Here is a 16,396-nt window from a genome sequence, read left to right on the forward strand (position 1 = left end):
TCCACGCACACCCGCTACCCCTTATACAATAAGGGGTTTAGCCAGCCCCCCCGCCTCCCAAACTAATAGCAAATGCATGTCGATGAGGCTATTAGCTATTCGCCCCAGCTACAGAAAAAAAAGTGCACCCATTCTGCACATTTTATGCTCAGAAATTAACGCCTGACCAAGAGCAGGCGTTAATTTCTGAGCAGGCAAAAAAAAATGTACAGAAAAGCAGAAAATACTGCTTTTCTGTACATCCTCCGACTTAATATTGTGGCGATATTAAGTCGGAGGAACCAAACGGTTAAAAAAAATTAAATTTAAAAAAAAAAAAGTGTGCCAGCAGTCAGGTTAGGGAAACGGACGCTCGTAAAATTGAGCGTCCGTTTTCCTAACCCACTGACAGCCACCTCTCCCGGTCAGCCGCTGCCGAGGGGCTGCTAGGACCGCGCTATTGCCCCCGGTGCCTCCATTTTAACGCCACCCCTCATTTAAATACGGCATCGCGCGCCCAGGACAGGTGACCGGGCGCGCGTTCAAACACTCAGCGCCCGTTTTCTGCGCGACCTTACTGTATCGGCCTGAAGGTCGGGTAAAAGATACACAGGGGGAGCTGGTGGTTCTCTGTGGTAGAGAAGTAGAGAATCCCTACCTCTGCCACAACTGGGAAAAAGAATAAAATATCCTGCAGAAATAGAAGGCATAATGGGAAGATTTCATAAAGAAACTGGCAGAATATATAACAAAAGAAAAGGAAAAAAGTACTACAGCGGTGCAGGCTGGCAAACCATCAACCACAAAAAACTTAAGTGAAGCTGGTAAGAGCAGCGGCTCGGGAAAGGTGGAGACCTCTTGGGTGAGGCCAGTTTTATGAAATTAAAAAAAAAGAGAAGAGAACAAGTTACATAAAACACTGACCCGAAAAGAAAACATTTTTAAAAAGCCATAAATAGTCTCAGGAAATGAGCCCTAAGAGAAAGGGAAGATAGGAGGAAGGAAGACAAGGGAGGGGGAGAGAAAGTGAGCGGAGTCAGAGGAGAGAAGGAGCAGAGCTGGAAAGTGAAAGTGGCAGAGCTGGGGCCAGCGGAGCCCGCAGTGAGGAGCAGGGGAGAGGCAGAGGGGCCAGCGGAGCCCGCAGTGAGGAGCAGGGGAGAGGCAGAGGGGCCAACGAGCCCGCAGTGAGGAGCAGGGGAGAGGCAGAGGGGCCAGCGGAGCCCGCAGTGAGACTCAGCCTGATCAGGAGCTGCAGGAGGGGCGGGGAGAGAGGCAGAGGGGCCAGCGGAGCCCGCAGTGAGACTCAGCCTGATCAGGAGCTGCAGGAGGGGCGGGGAGAGAGGCAGAGGGGCCAGCGGAGCCCGCAGTGAGACGCAGCCCGAGCCGGAGCGGCAGGAGGGGCGGGGGTGAAGCAGAGGAAGCGCTGAGGGGCCAGCGGAGCCGCAGTGAGGAGCGGCAGGACGGGCGGGGGTGAGGCAGAGGGGTCAGCGGAGCCCGCAGTGAGACGCAGCCCGAGCCGGAGCGGCAGGAGGGGGCGGGGGTGAAGCAGAGGAAGCGCTGAGGGGCCAGCGGAGCCGCAGTGAGGAGCGGCAGGACGGGCGGGGGTGAGGCAGAGGGGTCAGCGGAGCCCGCAGTGAGACGCAGCCTGATCCGGAGGGGTGGGGGAGAGGCAGAGGAGGGGTCCAGAGCTGGGGCCAGCGGATCCCGCAGTGAGAGGCAGACCTGAGCCGGAGCGGCAGGACGGGAGGGGGGGGAGAGCCGGAGGAGGCGTTGGATCCTTCTCGCCTCCCAGCTCTGCATTGTTCCTTTGGGAGGGAAATGGGCTCTTGATTGCGGAAGTGGCTGGAAAGGGCTCAGCCCGGGTCAGAATGGCAGCGTGGGAAGAGGCAGGAGCTGCGTCCCCGAGCCTCAGCCCGGCGCAGAGCCCCTGCTCGCCCCCTTTCAGGAGGAAAGCTCGGAGTTCCAGTCCTGCCCTGTGACTTTTCCTGGAGGTAGCTCGCGGGCTTCTCGGACGGGCTGCCATGTAACTTAAACTGCTCCTCCCCGAGGGATTCCTGCCAGGATGCCTGTGTCTGGCTTCTCCCTCTGGCTTCTGCTGCACGTTCTGCAGGTGAGCGGCCGGAAACGCGCTGCGCTGCTGCTGCGCGGGCGCGAAGCCCGTCCCTCGAGCCGCGCTAACCCCCCTTCTGTCCTGTCCCCCCTCTCCCCAGCTCGCCGAGCCCCTGGGATGCCCCATCAGCCTGGCCGAGGGCAGCGCTTCCAGCCACTCCATCGCCCTCCGATGGAGCAGCCCGGGCGGCCCCTGCAACTTCAGCCTGACCTGCGGCTCGGACGGCTCCTGGGATCCGGCCTCCTGCCGCCCCGTCCGCGGGGCCAACCAGTCCTACGAGTGCAGGGTGGACGGTCTGCAAGCGGGGACTCTGTACGAGCTCAGCCTGCGCTCCCTGCCCGACGGAGAGAGGAGGAACCTCTCGCTGCAGACAGGTAAGAGCCGGGGGGGGGGGGACCCAGTCCAGTCCAGTCCAGCAGCGACCTCCCGAGGGGGAGGCACAGTGGGGTCTGCACTGTCAAATGCAGGTGAAAAGTCGATGGGGGTTTCCACATGTGCCTTGCAGATAAGGAGCGGACCGGGATCCGCAGAGGTAACTTGTCAGCAGTAGGGGGCATTCTCTGGGGGGGTTTTTTTTTGCGCGGGCAGTGGTACCTGCAGTTTCCAGGGCTGCGTCCTCCCTTCTGTAACGCTGCCCTTCCTGTACAGCAGGTTGCAGGGCTGAAGGGGACGACCTGGACCATTGCCTTTCTTGGCCCAGTCTCTTTTTGCCCCGTTGCTGGTATCCGCTCTGTGTGATTTTATATTGAGGGGAAAGTGTCCAGCAATGGCTGGGTCTGCCCCAGAAGCAAATGTTGGGTTCCCTAACCATGCATGTCACTCTGTATTTTATTAATTTATAAGCCGCAAGCATCCACTGTTCTCAGTGGCTTACAGTGAAAGCACACAAAACAATACCACAGACTAAATGAACCTGCTGTAACTGTTTAGGCTACTAAAAAGTCACTGTACAAGCAAGACAGGCTGCCTACTTCTGGCACAAGCTAGCAAGTTACTGAAGGTCGCCTTCTGCTGTGTACTCTTTGCCTCTTTTATATAATCCTAATAACCTGATATCCCACATGCTTCAAATCTTATTGCATGATTATACATTCATTCCTGCAGATTAAAAAAAAAAGGAGGATCAGATTTACCTTTCCACTAAAGTCGATTTCCTTCTGGTGAAACAATGTGTGTAGAAAAACGATTTAGCATGCAGTAAAGCAATGGGCACATGCAAAGCTGTCAGGACTTAAGATGGAGCCCCTTCAGCTTTCTTACTTTTGGGCTGTTTGATAATTGGCTTCCACTGTACTCTCCGAGCTCCTGAAATGTCTCATCTATGTGAGGTGTTTAGCAATGCGTCCAGGGATGGGGAGCGCTCTGCAGAATATTGTCCCAGAGCATTGCTGCTGGCTACAGGCACCTCCGTGCTCCAAGACCCTCAATTCATTTCAGAACATCACCCTGTGAAAAAAACCCCCTCCTGAACACAATGCATGTGCATCAAAGAGCTTGCACAATGGGTATTGTTGGTGCTTCAAAGATAGAACTGTCCCATGTCTTGGGACATTGTATTTATTATTTCAACATTTTTGTGTCTGTTTATACTAAACCCAAGTGCATTACAGCAAATTATTTCCATATATGATAAGTCCTTGCCACAGAGAGCTTACAATTTTATTGTGTGCCTGAGGCAATGGATGGCAGAGACATTTGCCCCAAGTCACAGCAGATGTCAGTACAGAAGCAGGATTTGAACCCGGGTCTGCTTGGCTCTTTAGCTGCCTTATTCTAACCACTGGGCAATCAGCATACTCTTTGGAGTGATGCTAGTAGTTATATATTAGGGTCAACCGTCATTCCTTGTGGTACTGCTCCAAATTAATGAACACGAAGGCAATTTGTTACTCTCAGCACCCCCAGTGCGTCAAGGGGATGGGCACCCTCTGAGAAGCAGGAATAGTCCTTCTTGCCACGTTACTGTCTTCTGTAACTTACTTTTTGTGCCCCTAGGCGCACACTGAGAACCACTGGACTAGAAGATAACTGATTTCTGTATTAGGGCAAACAGTTTGCTCCCGTTTTCATGTACGTGGCATATGCGCCACAGAAACGCGGAATGTGACAGCAGACCAGCACCTCGTAGTCTGTCCTGCTGCAGCGCCGTAGATCCACGCTGGCCGCCTGCTTTCCCCTTGCTTCTTCCTGGCCAGGATCCTTCTGCACGTACCCCAGACTTTCCTGAATTCCTTGTGCACCACCTTCCCGCCAGCCCATCCTGTCGAGGAAGAACTGTCAACTCTTCTCCCTTCCGTGACCCCCTTGTTCCAGAGCGTCCTTTCCTCTGAAAAAGGTTTCCTTCTCCTTTCACTTCTCTGAATGCCTCTATCTTATCTCTCCCCATCTGCTGAGGCTTACAGATTTACAGGTGAATCTTCAAAGGAAGTTGGGATTGTAAACGTAACGCACTATTGCAGAAATTTTCAAAAGCCATTTACGCGCTGAAAAGTGCACTCACACGAGTAAGTCCTATGGACAAGTCAATAGCATACGGATAAAACCCACTTTTATGCGTGTAAATGCTTTTGAAAATCCGGCCCGTAGGTTCTTAGATCTCAAGTCGTAGGACCCTTTTGCATCATTTAGGGAGCTTTCCTTTGGATCACTTCCACCCTATCTGATTGTAATTGGGGGACTGGCCTCCAGAATGTATTTATTTCAATAATTTATATTCCGCCCACTTACCGACTTCTGTTTCCAGACGGCTGGAACACAATGAGAGCAATTTTCAGTCTGCTCGTACAGGCTAAAGCGCATGTGGATTTCCATACATGTTTTCAAAAAACCAAAACAATGCCCGTCAATCCCAATCCCAATCCTGTCTCAAATCCACTCCCGGAATGCCTCTATAAGATGCACGGAAAAGTAATTGCAAAATCGTGTTCTGTGAGCATTTGTGCATCCAGATGCCTCAGGGCTATTTTCAAAATGCACTTGCTCGTTTAAAACCAATGTTCCTGGAGAGGTCTGACTAATGACCTGTACAGCGGCATAATCACTTTCCTTCTTCTGCCAGCTAACCAGCATCCCTCTGGCTGTGGCCAACGCCTTATCGCACTGTTTTGTATGACCGCCCCGAGATCTGACTCCCAGTTAGTGCACACGATCAATTGATGTCCCACACCTGTCCCCAAATGTCTCTCAACATACAGTTTAGAACGTGGTCGCTCTACAGGTTTTTTTGAGTTGGTGGCAGGGGTGCTTGACTGCCAATGATAAAAAGATATTATAACTCTCTAATATAGTTTTGAAGGCATTAGAAATGTATCCAATATTCTTTCTAACCACCTCACTGTATGTAGAGCAGGGGTGGCCAATTCCGGCACTCAAGAGCCACAAACGGGCCTGGTTTTCGGGATATCCACAATGAATTATGTGCATGAGATAGACTTGCATGCACTGCCTTTATTTTATGCAAATCTATCGCATGCACATAATTCACTGTGGATATCCTGAAAACCAGGCCCGTTTGTGGCTCTTGAGTGGCGCAGTTGGCCACCCATGATGAAGAGGACAAGCAGGAAACCCACACAGCAGAAGCTTCAGCACAGAGACTGTTATCCCAAATTCCACTTATGCCTGAGGCTCTACTGTTCCCAGCTGAGCCGTCTCCATGTTTTTGGGTAATAGGCCACGCGCTCTCAGCTTTGATATTTTGGGGGGAGATATTCGGCACTACTTAGCCGGCTAAATTAGGATTTATCTTCCTAAGTAGCAGTAGCAACAGCTAATATCCAGCCCTGCTGAATGACCACCACTCAGCCAGATAACTAGCCATCCGGTTAAATAATTTAGCCGGCTAAGTGGAGGGTGGAGCTGCTTTAGCCGGCTGAGTTATCTATAGGGCTGTCCTAATGTTATCTGGATATACTTAGCCGGCTTACTTTAAGCTAGCCGGATATATTCAGCCGTGTGGCCAAGCTGCTGAATATAGGGGCCTACGTTAGCTGGATACATTTATCTGCACAGCGGCTCACTATGTTACCTTAATTTTTCTACTTAGACCTATCCACAGGTTAGTCAGGACTGTGAAATAGCCATGAAGAGAGAGCTCTCACAGATTGTTGAACTACTAATATTCTGTTATTATTGTTATTTAATATACGTATACACCACCTCCCTGGTCTGTATAAGATTGCACAAGGCGGTGTACGACATTAAAAAAAACAAATCAGCAATTTATTTACCAAGCTGTAAGTTTAGGACATCTTAATAATGAGGATATCCTTTCTAAAGGGGTTGCAGGGGTGCAGTAAAACCTCATCAAGGTAATTTGTGACAAAATGATTGCAATATTATGCAAGTTAATATTTATTTAACATTTTTTTATATACCGCGTTCTACAATGGAAGGTAGGGTGAAGCGGTTTCCAAAAGCACATACATATAATAATAAAAACAATGTAACGCTCCCAGCACATTCATAAAATAAAATAAAATGCATAAAAAAAACAACTCTTAAAAACATATCAAATACAGCAAAAGAAATACAAATAGCTGCAGACTGCTTCAGGATGAGTGGAGGAGATCAATCAGACATCGATTGTTTGAAAGGCACGGCACATAAATAAGTTTTCAGCTTTTTCTTCAGCTCCTTGGGGTTTGATAGTAGCCTTAGGGAGTCCGGTACGGAGATCCAGGGCAAAGGTCCTGCAACTGAGAAGGCTTTTGTTCAAAGAACGAAGGTGACATGTTGTAGGTTGATATATACGTAAACTAGAACTTAACCAAATAACTGATTTATTATATATGAAGTTGTGAATGATCATGAGGATTTTGTACTGTATATTCGGGAGGACACAGGGAGTCGGTGTAGAGAGCAAAGAACAAGTGTAATGTGGTCCATGGCATTTTGCGTTCACAAGAATGCGGGCGGCCGTATTCTGAACTAGCTGAAGGGGACGTATGTTAATATGACCCAAAGATATTGTGTAATGCCAAATGTTGCACAATACCACGCAGTATATTGTGCTACACGACTAATTTGTGTACCAGGAGCACATAAACTATACACTGAAAACCTGAAATAAAGAATTACATCCATGCTTTACATAATATGAATAATTATACCTGTTACTGAGGAGTACAAAACACATTCAAGAAAAACAGATAACTCCCTTACGAGGCAAAAGCATGCAACTAGCAAACCCACTTCCAGCCATATTCTCTGTAACATCACTAGAGCTGTTCTCCCACCAGTTTTAATTCTTTTCTGTATGCTTCAACCATCCAGTAAAACTGCCATTAAAGTTGTCATTGCATCATTCAACCAGTTTTTCTGTGTGGATATGGCAGTGTGAAGCTTGGAATCTGTACAGAAAGGGATAGAATCTCAATATAAACCTTGTACCACCAGTTCTGAAACGCATTCTACAGCCACTGAAAGCCCCAACGATGGACCTTTACAACTCCCCATGCAAAGAAATATATATGTATTCAAATTCTGGTGTTAACTCAATAACAGCCAAACAAACACCTTCCACTGTCAGAAACTTTGAGAAGTAACAGAAAACCCTGCAAAAAACATACCTAGAACCATACCCAGAACCTTTCCTAACTCCAACATTACTTAACCTCCTCCAATCAACATTCTTCGCTAGTAATAGCATTAATAGCCACCTCTTATAATGTTATTATATATATATATATATAATTATCTGATCTTCATTTTCCTTCTTACTCCTAGTTATTGATTCCCTGTTACATGTAACTGCTTTTCTGCACCATTGTTCAAATTGTAAAGTTTATTGCACCCCTGTTTCTTGTGAACCAGCATGATGGGACTACTGTCTTGAATGTTGGTATATAAAAAAACTTAAATAAATAAATAAATAAATACGTAGCAACCCTGCCCTACCATAACAGCACTAACTCCCAGATCTCAAACAACAGCAACTGTACCTGGTAAAGGGCAGGACTGCAAATATTACTGCAGACCCTACAACTCCAATACCCCTCCTATGGGAAAAACAGAACAAGTCGGACTGCTATGGATCCCCGCACAGACACTACACGCCAGCAGAATCCCTCACCTCGACCACACGTGCAGAACACAGACCGACCCTTACTTAATAAAAAAAATAAGGGGCGTGCAGATAAAAAGTGAAATGCCAAACTCTGCATGCAGTATAACTCCAGTGGGAAAATAAAAGAAATGCATTTCTTTCTGTACTGAGCAAAATGCAAAGATCTAAGAAATGCACAGTCCATATCTGACCTACTCCACGCTCTAAGAACTGAAAATAACAGTCTGGGCATTTTATTTTATTTTTTGCAATTTATAGTTTATTAAAATCATAACCATAAGCAATCACACTCTGAGATTAATACAGAGCAACAGGTCATGAGCTTTTTCCATAAAACTCCTCCTCCCCACCCCCCACTCCTATACACAAAAACAAATTGTTTGCTGCCATAGAAAAAGATCCATTGGCCATCCAGTCTCCCCAGCATGTTTCTTATGGTAGTAACTGCTGCTCCATTTATTTTATTTACCAACATATCACATTGGTTTGCATTTACTGGAGGTATTTTCCTATCCCCAGAGTATGTACCTGAGGCAATGGAGAGTAAAGCAACTTGCCCAAGGAGTAACAGCTGGACTTGAACCCTGATCTCCTAGTTTGTAGCCCACTGCTCTAACCACTAGGCTATTCCTCCTCCCTCATTACCTCTGTTAACGGTAGTAACTGCCGCTCCATGCAGGTTACTCCCATGTTTCTGTTAAGGATAGTAACTGCCGCTCCGTGCAGGTTACCCCCATGTTTCTGTTAAGAGTAGTAACTGCCGCTCCGTGCAGGTTACTCCCATGTTTCTGTTAAGAGTAGTAACTGCCGCTCTGTGCAGGTTACCCCCATGTTTCTGTTAAGGGTAGTAACTGCCGCTCCATGCAGGTTACTCCCATGTTTCTGTTAAGGGTAGTAACTGCCACTCTGTACAGGTTACCCTCATGTTTCTGTTAAGGAAAGTAACTGCCGCTCTGTGCTGGTTACCCCATGTTTCTGTTAAGGGCAGTAACTGCCGCTCCGTGCAGGTTACCCCCACATTTCTGTTAAGGGGAGTAACTGCGATTCCATGCAGGTTACCCCCATGTTTCTGTAAGGGCAGTAACTGCCACTTCGTGCAGGTTACCCCCATGTTTCTGTTAAGGGTAGTAACTGCCACTCCATACAGGTTACCCCCATGTTTCTGTTAAGGGTAGTAACTGCCGCTCCGTGCAGGTTACCCCCATGTTTCTTTTAAGGGTAATAACTGCCGCTCCGTGCAGGTTACCCCCATGTTTCTGTTAAGGGTAGTAACTGCCACTCCGTGCAGGTTACCCCCATGTTTCTGTTAAGGGTAGTAATATTTACAATGAAAGCCAGGCAACTGTGAAACCCATAATAAAATTAGTGCCAGCAACATTTTTACAGGGTGAACCAGTCTCCTTGTTAATTAAGACACTGCTGCTTGATTGTGCTTTGCTTTTGGCCGTAGAAGCAGTCCTGTACCTTTTCCCTAGTGTCAGTGTATGAGTACCCCAGACTATAAAAGTCGGGACCCAGAGCTGGCTATCGTCAGAATCCAGTTCCCCTATTTTGCCCCCCCCCCAAGGGTTCATTGGCACGTTTTGGATAAGATGTGGATAGGCAATCATTTCCTTTGTTGGCTTTGCAAGTTACATGCTGAGCCCAGGGCTTGGATTTAGATAAATGGGAGTTATCTGAATAATTCCCAGGTGGGACGGGGTACCAGACAGGGGTGCACTTTGTCTCCATCGCAGAAAGGGTTAGGAACAATGCGAATGCAGGGGGAATCTCGGTGATGCTGGGGGCACTGCCAGTCCAAGATTTCACTGTTTGCTGACCGTCTCTCGTTTACGCTGGTTAGACCTCAGGCATCTTGGCCGGTTCTGACGCTGGACAGTGAGAGGTAAGGGGAGGGTGCTGGGATATAACGTTAATATGAGCGTTTTATCTTTGTGACTTGGATTAGTCTTTTCACTCTGCTCGTAGAGGCTAAAGCCCGTCCGTCCTTTCTAGCCGTAGACCCCCACTCCCCCACGGCATCTCCAGCGCCAGCCGAGCCAGAGAGGAAAGCGCCCGCAGGTCCTCTGCATGGCCGTGCACGGCGCCGCCACTCAGCCACTGGGCTGGCCCGAAAGTTACCGAACTCGATATTTAGGGAGACCATCTTCAAAGCGTCCACGCTGGGACAGAGACCACGGGCGGTCTTATTCCCCACAATGACCTTTGCAGCAGTTCTGAAAGTGAAAGCGCACAGGGCCGGGTAACCTTTTCTGTGAAAAGCACGCGCCGCGCGCGCCGGCAGGCTCCGCACCGAGGAAGGCAGATCTTCAGACGGCAGGGTTTATGCAGGCAACGCGTGTTTTAACCACGGGCGAGAACAGGGGAAGCAAAGTGGGCTGCAGAGCAGATAAAGTGGACTGCAGAGCAGATTAAAGTTCCAAGCCGGAGAGACAGAGAAAGATAAAAAGACTGTTTGTTTGTAAAGGGCATAAAACTGATATTTCCAGAGAACGGGCCGTGCCCTTGAACCGTAAAGGTTGCGCACGTGAAGATGAGCAGTTACGTGTGCAAAGTAGCAAGTTCGTAAACCTCAACGTAACACCCTTAAATCAGGGACGGCAAGGGAAATTTACACATGCAAAAAAAAAAGGGAGCGGGGCCAACATGTACACGAGCAGGTGGTCGTTTTATAAGCTATTTACGCACGTGAGTGGGGCAGCTTACTGGCGTAGAGTTACACCTGTCCAGTATCTGGAGTAGGCGATCGGAAACGTCTTTTATAGGTGAAAAAAACGACTGGGGTGGGGGGACCTGAGGGTCTCGATGATGCGCAGATGGACTGGGCAAACTGGTAGACTAACTGGTAAAAGTGGTAATCTCACCGTCTTGCGCATGTAAAAGCCGACTTACGGGGGTTACGCGCGTCTACATTTATACGTCGCATCTACTCGCATGTCACTTTAAAATCAGACGTTGGAAATACGTGGGGGATACCAGATGAGCACATTATCCAGCTGTGCAGCACCGTTTCTGCACGTCTGCAGATAAATTCCGAGTTATCCAGCTGCACGGCGGCAATTATCCCGAGTTCTGATTTATCTGGCCAAGCAGCAGAAAAAAAACCCGTTACGTAGCCGCATAAGTTTAAAAAGCTCTACTTATCCGGCTTATGTGACTTAGCCGTATTGATTTCAAGATTCCCGTTTTCCCGTGCGTTGAAACTGGACGCACCGTCCTATCTGGCAAATCTTCCCGAAGTATCGCATCACTGCTTGTTCTTTCCGTTCCAGTGATGAAAAGCTATTGGTAATTCCACCAGCAAAGGAAATAAGATTGAACAGATCGTGATCGAGAAGGCTTTCTGTGATGGGCCCTAAGCTCTGCAACTCCTTGCCAGAGAATGTGCACGCATTTGATGCTATATGTTCTTTTAGAAAACCCTTAAAGGCTTATTGATTTAAGCACGCATTCACCTGGAGTAAGTGCGTTGTAATTGGCTGGCATGCTACAAGGATCATTGTAGTTATATATGTTTTTATTTTTAGTTATCAGTTTTATTTTATGATTGTTTGTTTGATTTTTATGATGCTGTAACCCGCCTAGCACAATAGGTGGGATATAAGTAGCATTCAACAAATAAATAATACTTAGCTGGACAAATCAGAACTTGTTGGTTAAATCTGCCACTTAGCTGGAAAACTCGGGATTTATCTGGATAAATGCAAAAATGTATTTGTGTGTTTTTTCTACGTGCGCGCACACGTTCCCGGCTACATTTACGCTTATTTTATAACCTGGCACATCATATATGCGCAGGTTATAAATTACCGGAGCAGTTTTGCGCACACCCATATATATGCACATATATTTATGTGCGTGTGCTGGCATGCTTTCAAGTTATCCTCCAAGTACGCAAGCTATGGCCCAAGTGCACATGAAACCAATCCCTGAAGGCACTGGTGGGCACCCATATGCACATGTGCATTAGTTACGTGAGATGAAAATTAGGCCTTAGCAGTTGCATGCTAAAAATTGTGCTGTGTGCCCCTCCATTCCCCACGCTATGTAGTAGACTAAAGAGTGAAATTTAACAACTGCTCAAAGAGGGACCTCCTGCCGCCCAAGTTTTCCCAACTGCCCCTTCTTAAAGGTTTATCGCTTACCCCCACTCTCTCAACACAATAATGAAGGGGCCCTCCATGTCCTGACACCCCTTCTGACACCAAGCGTGAGTCATCTTCTTGCCCTAATCATCCTTCCCCCCCCCCCCCACCACCTGCCACTTCCAATTCCCTTCCATCATGTTCAAGAGAACTTCCAAGCCATGATCCCTCCTGATACCAAATCCAAGAGGCTTCCATGCCCTGAAATCTCCCCCATACTTCCGACACCAAGTTCAAAGGACCTCTATGCTCCAGTCACTCCCATCACACCAAGCTCAAGGGGCCTCCATGTCCTGATGTCCCTCCCACCTCCAACTCCTCATGCCCCCAATACCCTTATCCTCGAACACCAACTTAAAGGATCCATTGTGCCCCGATAACTTTCCCCATCCCTCTTCCTAATACCATATGCAAGGGGGAAAGTAGCGTGAGATTTCAGCCAGTACCAGTTTGGAAGTTGGGGGCAGGAAGGAGTTGTGTCCTCTTCTGCCCCATACTACCTTTGACATTACTGGAAGGGGTAGGCAGGGAGGACACCTGACAGGTGGATGGATAGGGGCCAGGGGGATCTTAGCACAGTGACCTCTTGATTTTGATTGAGGTAGGCGTTGACTGGGCCGCAGAGGATGAGGGGTGGGAGGGGATATCGGGACATGGAGATCCTTTGAACTTGGCGTCAGTAAGAATGGCATAGAGACCCCATGAACTTGGTGCCAGGGGGATGGGGGTGGTATCTGGGTATGAAGACCCCTTGCACTTTCAGTCAGGACATGCATGTCCCTTAATTCTTGTGTCAGGAAGAAGGGTGTGGGAGATTGTGATCAGTATACTGGGGGAGGGGAGGATGAAATCCCCAGTGCTATCCGCCATTTCACTTTGAGCCAGTTAACGGGGGATTTCGAGGTGCAGCTGTTGTGCCTGCTACACCTTTTGGGGGGGGGGTATGCTATTTTTACTTACAATAGAAGCAACATTATAGTGGGAGTGCAAGAATATTTTGTGCATCGGCCATTAGGGGACATTTTAGCATGTTTGGTGTGCACGTTAACATTTTTAACACATGCACACTAAAGCTTTCTTAATGCAGGTTCTAGTGCATAGGGGCCACTTTTCAGCAGCCCTTCTAGGTTCATTTTTTGTATCCGTGCACCTCATAATTAATTGTCAGCGAGAAACTATTAGGGTAGTTTTCACCTGCTCTTTCTGTGGGCTGAGGACTGGCAGTCAATTTATGCAGGGAGATTTGAAAAGTCTACGTGTGTAGTTTATTCCCCTGATCTAAACATGGCCCCAGTAAGCCTCGTTAACATTCAGCTAAAAAGCGGGCACGTTGTAAAAGAATATAAATGTGACAGTTTTCATCCTGGGGCATCCAGCTGGATAAACTCTTAGCTAGCCAGCTAGAGTCCTTTGAAAACTCACCTCAGAATGATTCACCTCCGGGTCCCTACATGTTTTGTGCTGGACGGTAGCATCCTAAACCCTCAGCTTCTGCCACCACAGTCCTATGCCAGTAACACTCGGACCCCCAGGGGGGACACAAACTTCCTTCTGTGCTCCAGATGCCCAGTCCATAGGCGGATCATCGCGAAAATGAAAAACGGTGCTGCAGGTTTGATTGAAAGCAACTTCTGCTGACTTGAAAAAAAAAAATTAAAATATTTGTTGGTCTTTGTCTCCCTCTGCTGACTATTGCTGCCCTATTTAAAATAAACAGAGTCCTGTCTTTTCTAAATCGCCTCCGCCCTTCTCTGAATTGAGTTAAACAAATCGTTTTAATTCTATAAAACTTTAGGATAGAGGAAGGGGGTTACCTTAACAATGTCCTTTTCTGAAGGCCCACAACATTTTGTATACATTATATACTATGTGAAAATGCACCTTTCATTGGATAAAAAGACAGCTAGAGAGACAGATAGTGAGAGAGACAGGCAGACGGATCTTCTTCAGAACGAACATTAGAAGAGGTAGGCTTTGGCTGTAGGAACCAGTGCTGCTCTGCAAGGCCGAAAAGTGCATGCACGTATACTGAATGCATGGTAACAGACACACAAAGGGGTGGAATTCGCACTAAGAGCGCTGCTGCTAACAAGTTTCAAACCTCTGTTAATTCATTCCCTCTTTGTGCCTGCTACAATGCCGAGGCAGAGGATGTTACAAGCAAGTTTGTGTAACCCCCGGGCTACTGTCCCATTGCAGGAGCACAAAGACCAGACCTCTCCTGATCTTAATCCAATCTGATGCCCGGGATTCCCTGTCCTCCCAGGGAAGATTATCTTCTAGGCCCTGAGCGTTGTTTAAGTCTAAATAAAGCATTAAGGTCTCTTGTATACAGCACTAATAATCAGACTGGAGGCAACTGTTGGTTTCCACCTTAGTGAATTAACTGATTAAGGATGGAAATTGATGAAAAATGTCATCTACAGGTTCTTGTTCAATACAATCCATTGTATACCTCATTCTCAGTAAGTCTTTTACTTTACGCTTCCCATCAATGTATTCTGATGTTTCATCGATTCACCGCCAGGCACTGGGGTAGTTTTTACACTTCCTCCCAACAGCTGGTGGATAGGATGTTTGCCCAAATGCTGGTGCAAAGCCCCATTTCTTATACCTCTAGTTCGGCCCCTCCGTATTCTCCCCACTTCCCCGTGCTCCTCTCCGCTCTGGTTCTCTCAGTGAGATGGTCCTGGGTGCATCGGGCGGGTGCCACTGACCCTTCCCTGGCAATGAATGATAACGCAGTTCCCCCTCAAAGACACGGATGGCCTGTGGGTTCCCCTCCCTGTGAGAGACGCCAGTCCTCTGGACGGTAAAGCAATTGAGTCCCTGGGCCTTAGGGTACTCGGAAGCTTCTTAAGGAAAGAGGAAACCAACACCAGAGGGAAGGGTGGGCAAGGTAACCCGGGCCTCAGTCCTAGATACCCAAGGCTCCTTCGCTAAGGAAAAATAACCAAAACATGCTGCCCTTTGAATGGCTTAACTGAAAAATCCGCACCTTAAGATGGTGGCGGGGGTTTATAAACTCAGAGCTCGCCAACAGTCTGCAGAGCTATTCAGTTGGGTCATTTATTTACGACGCAACTGGACATGCTGGCTTTCGAAGGGGAATTACCGAAAAATGCCAGGGGCCTGTAATGTGGGCATAAACATTGTCTCGACACTGACGTAATGTTATCGGTGTTCTCTGCCGCTGCCCTCAGAATGTGAACCTAGCAAGGACCTGTAACTGAACCGGTAATAAAATATCTTTATAAAGACCTATCAAGGAGGAATTGGCTAATCCAAGCCCGGCTGTTAGACGAGCGCCATTACCTTCTGAGACGGTTTACATATGTTTTAGTCAATAGTTGAAGCTTCAACACCGCATACCCTGGCACTCTACTTCCAAAACTTACTGGAGTGCGAATTATCTCACATTAACAACCCATGCTGATGACATGCAAATCAGCCTGGAGGTAAATTTCTCATGTTAAAGTTAGTGCATTAATACTAACATTAATGCAAAAAAAACAACCACACCCCCGAAATGGGGCTGTATTAACATGGACACGATTTAACAGGTGTGATTTTACTATGCATTCATAGGGATGAGCTGATTTGCTTAATTCAGCTCATTAACCAGTTTGCATCAATTTTGTGCTGTTTGCAATAGCTAAATAAGACAGGCTAAAAGCGCCGATAATGTGGGTAATTCACTTTTCGTGCGTTCATGGCACCTTTAGCACCTGTTAACAATATCATGAAGATCAGTGCAATTTAGTATTCAAAATATCTCTTTCTCTCTCTCCCTTTATTCCCCTCTCTCTAACTTCTTTTCTGAAAATGAAAATAAAGATTTACAAGATATCCTTGGTTAGAGACATCGAAAATTAGGGGAAAAGAGATGCATATGACTGTCTGGTGCTTTATGAAATACAAGTATTATCCTCATGAAGCTTTATTATCCAGGACGTTTGGAAACTGGAAGCAAACAGGCTTAAAACTGTAACATGAAGCATCTTCACCCATCATGGGATGCATTCAAACTACTTTGAAACTGGTCTTAAATGCATCATCAGAAGATCAACGTAGGACGTCCTGCATGGATTACGT

At 47.4% G+C, this 16,396-nt stretch overlaps 1 protein-coding gene across 2 annotated transcripts in view; it reads left to right on the forward strand.

The window, feature by feature from the left end:
- Window positions 1-16,396, forward strand: part of PTPRB (protein tyrosine phosphatase receptor type B) — a 122,385-nt gene that overhangs the window by 43,199 nt on the left and 62,790 nt on the right. The window contains exons 1-2 of one of the 2 annotated variants that reach the window (XM_029597184.1): window positions 1,764-2,089; window positions 2,190-2,463. In XM_029597184.1, coding sequence (XP_029453044.1) covers window positions 2,042-2,089; window positions 2,190-2,463 — 322 coding nt within the window. In that variant the 5' untranslated portion in view covers window positions 1,764-2,041. Of the gene's footprint in view, window positions 1-1,763; window positions 2,090-2,189; window positions 2,464-16,396 lie in introns of those variants that run through there. The other variant, XM_029597183.1, reaches the window with a different exon arrangement.

Source organism: Rhinatrema bivittatum, chromosome 4 (genome assembly GCF_901001135.1).
Source record: "Rhinatrema bivittatum chromosome 4, aRhiBiv1.1, whole genome shotgun sequence".
Taxonomy (NCBI): Eukaryota; Metazoa; Chordata; class Amphibia; order Gymnophiona; family Rhinatrematidae; genus Rhinatrema; species Rhinatrema bivittatum.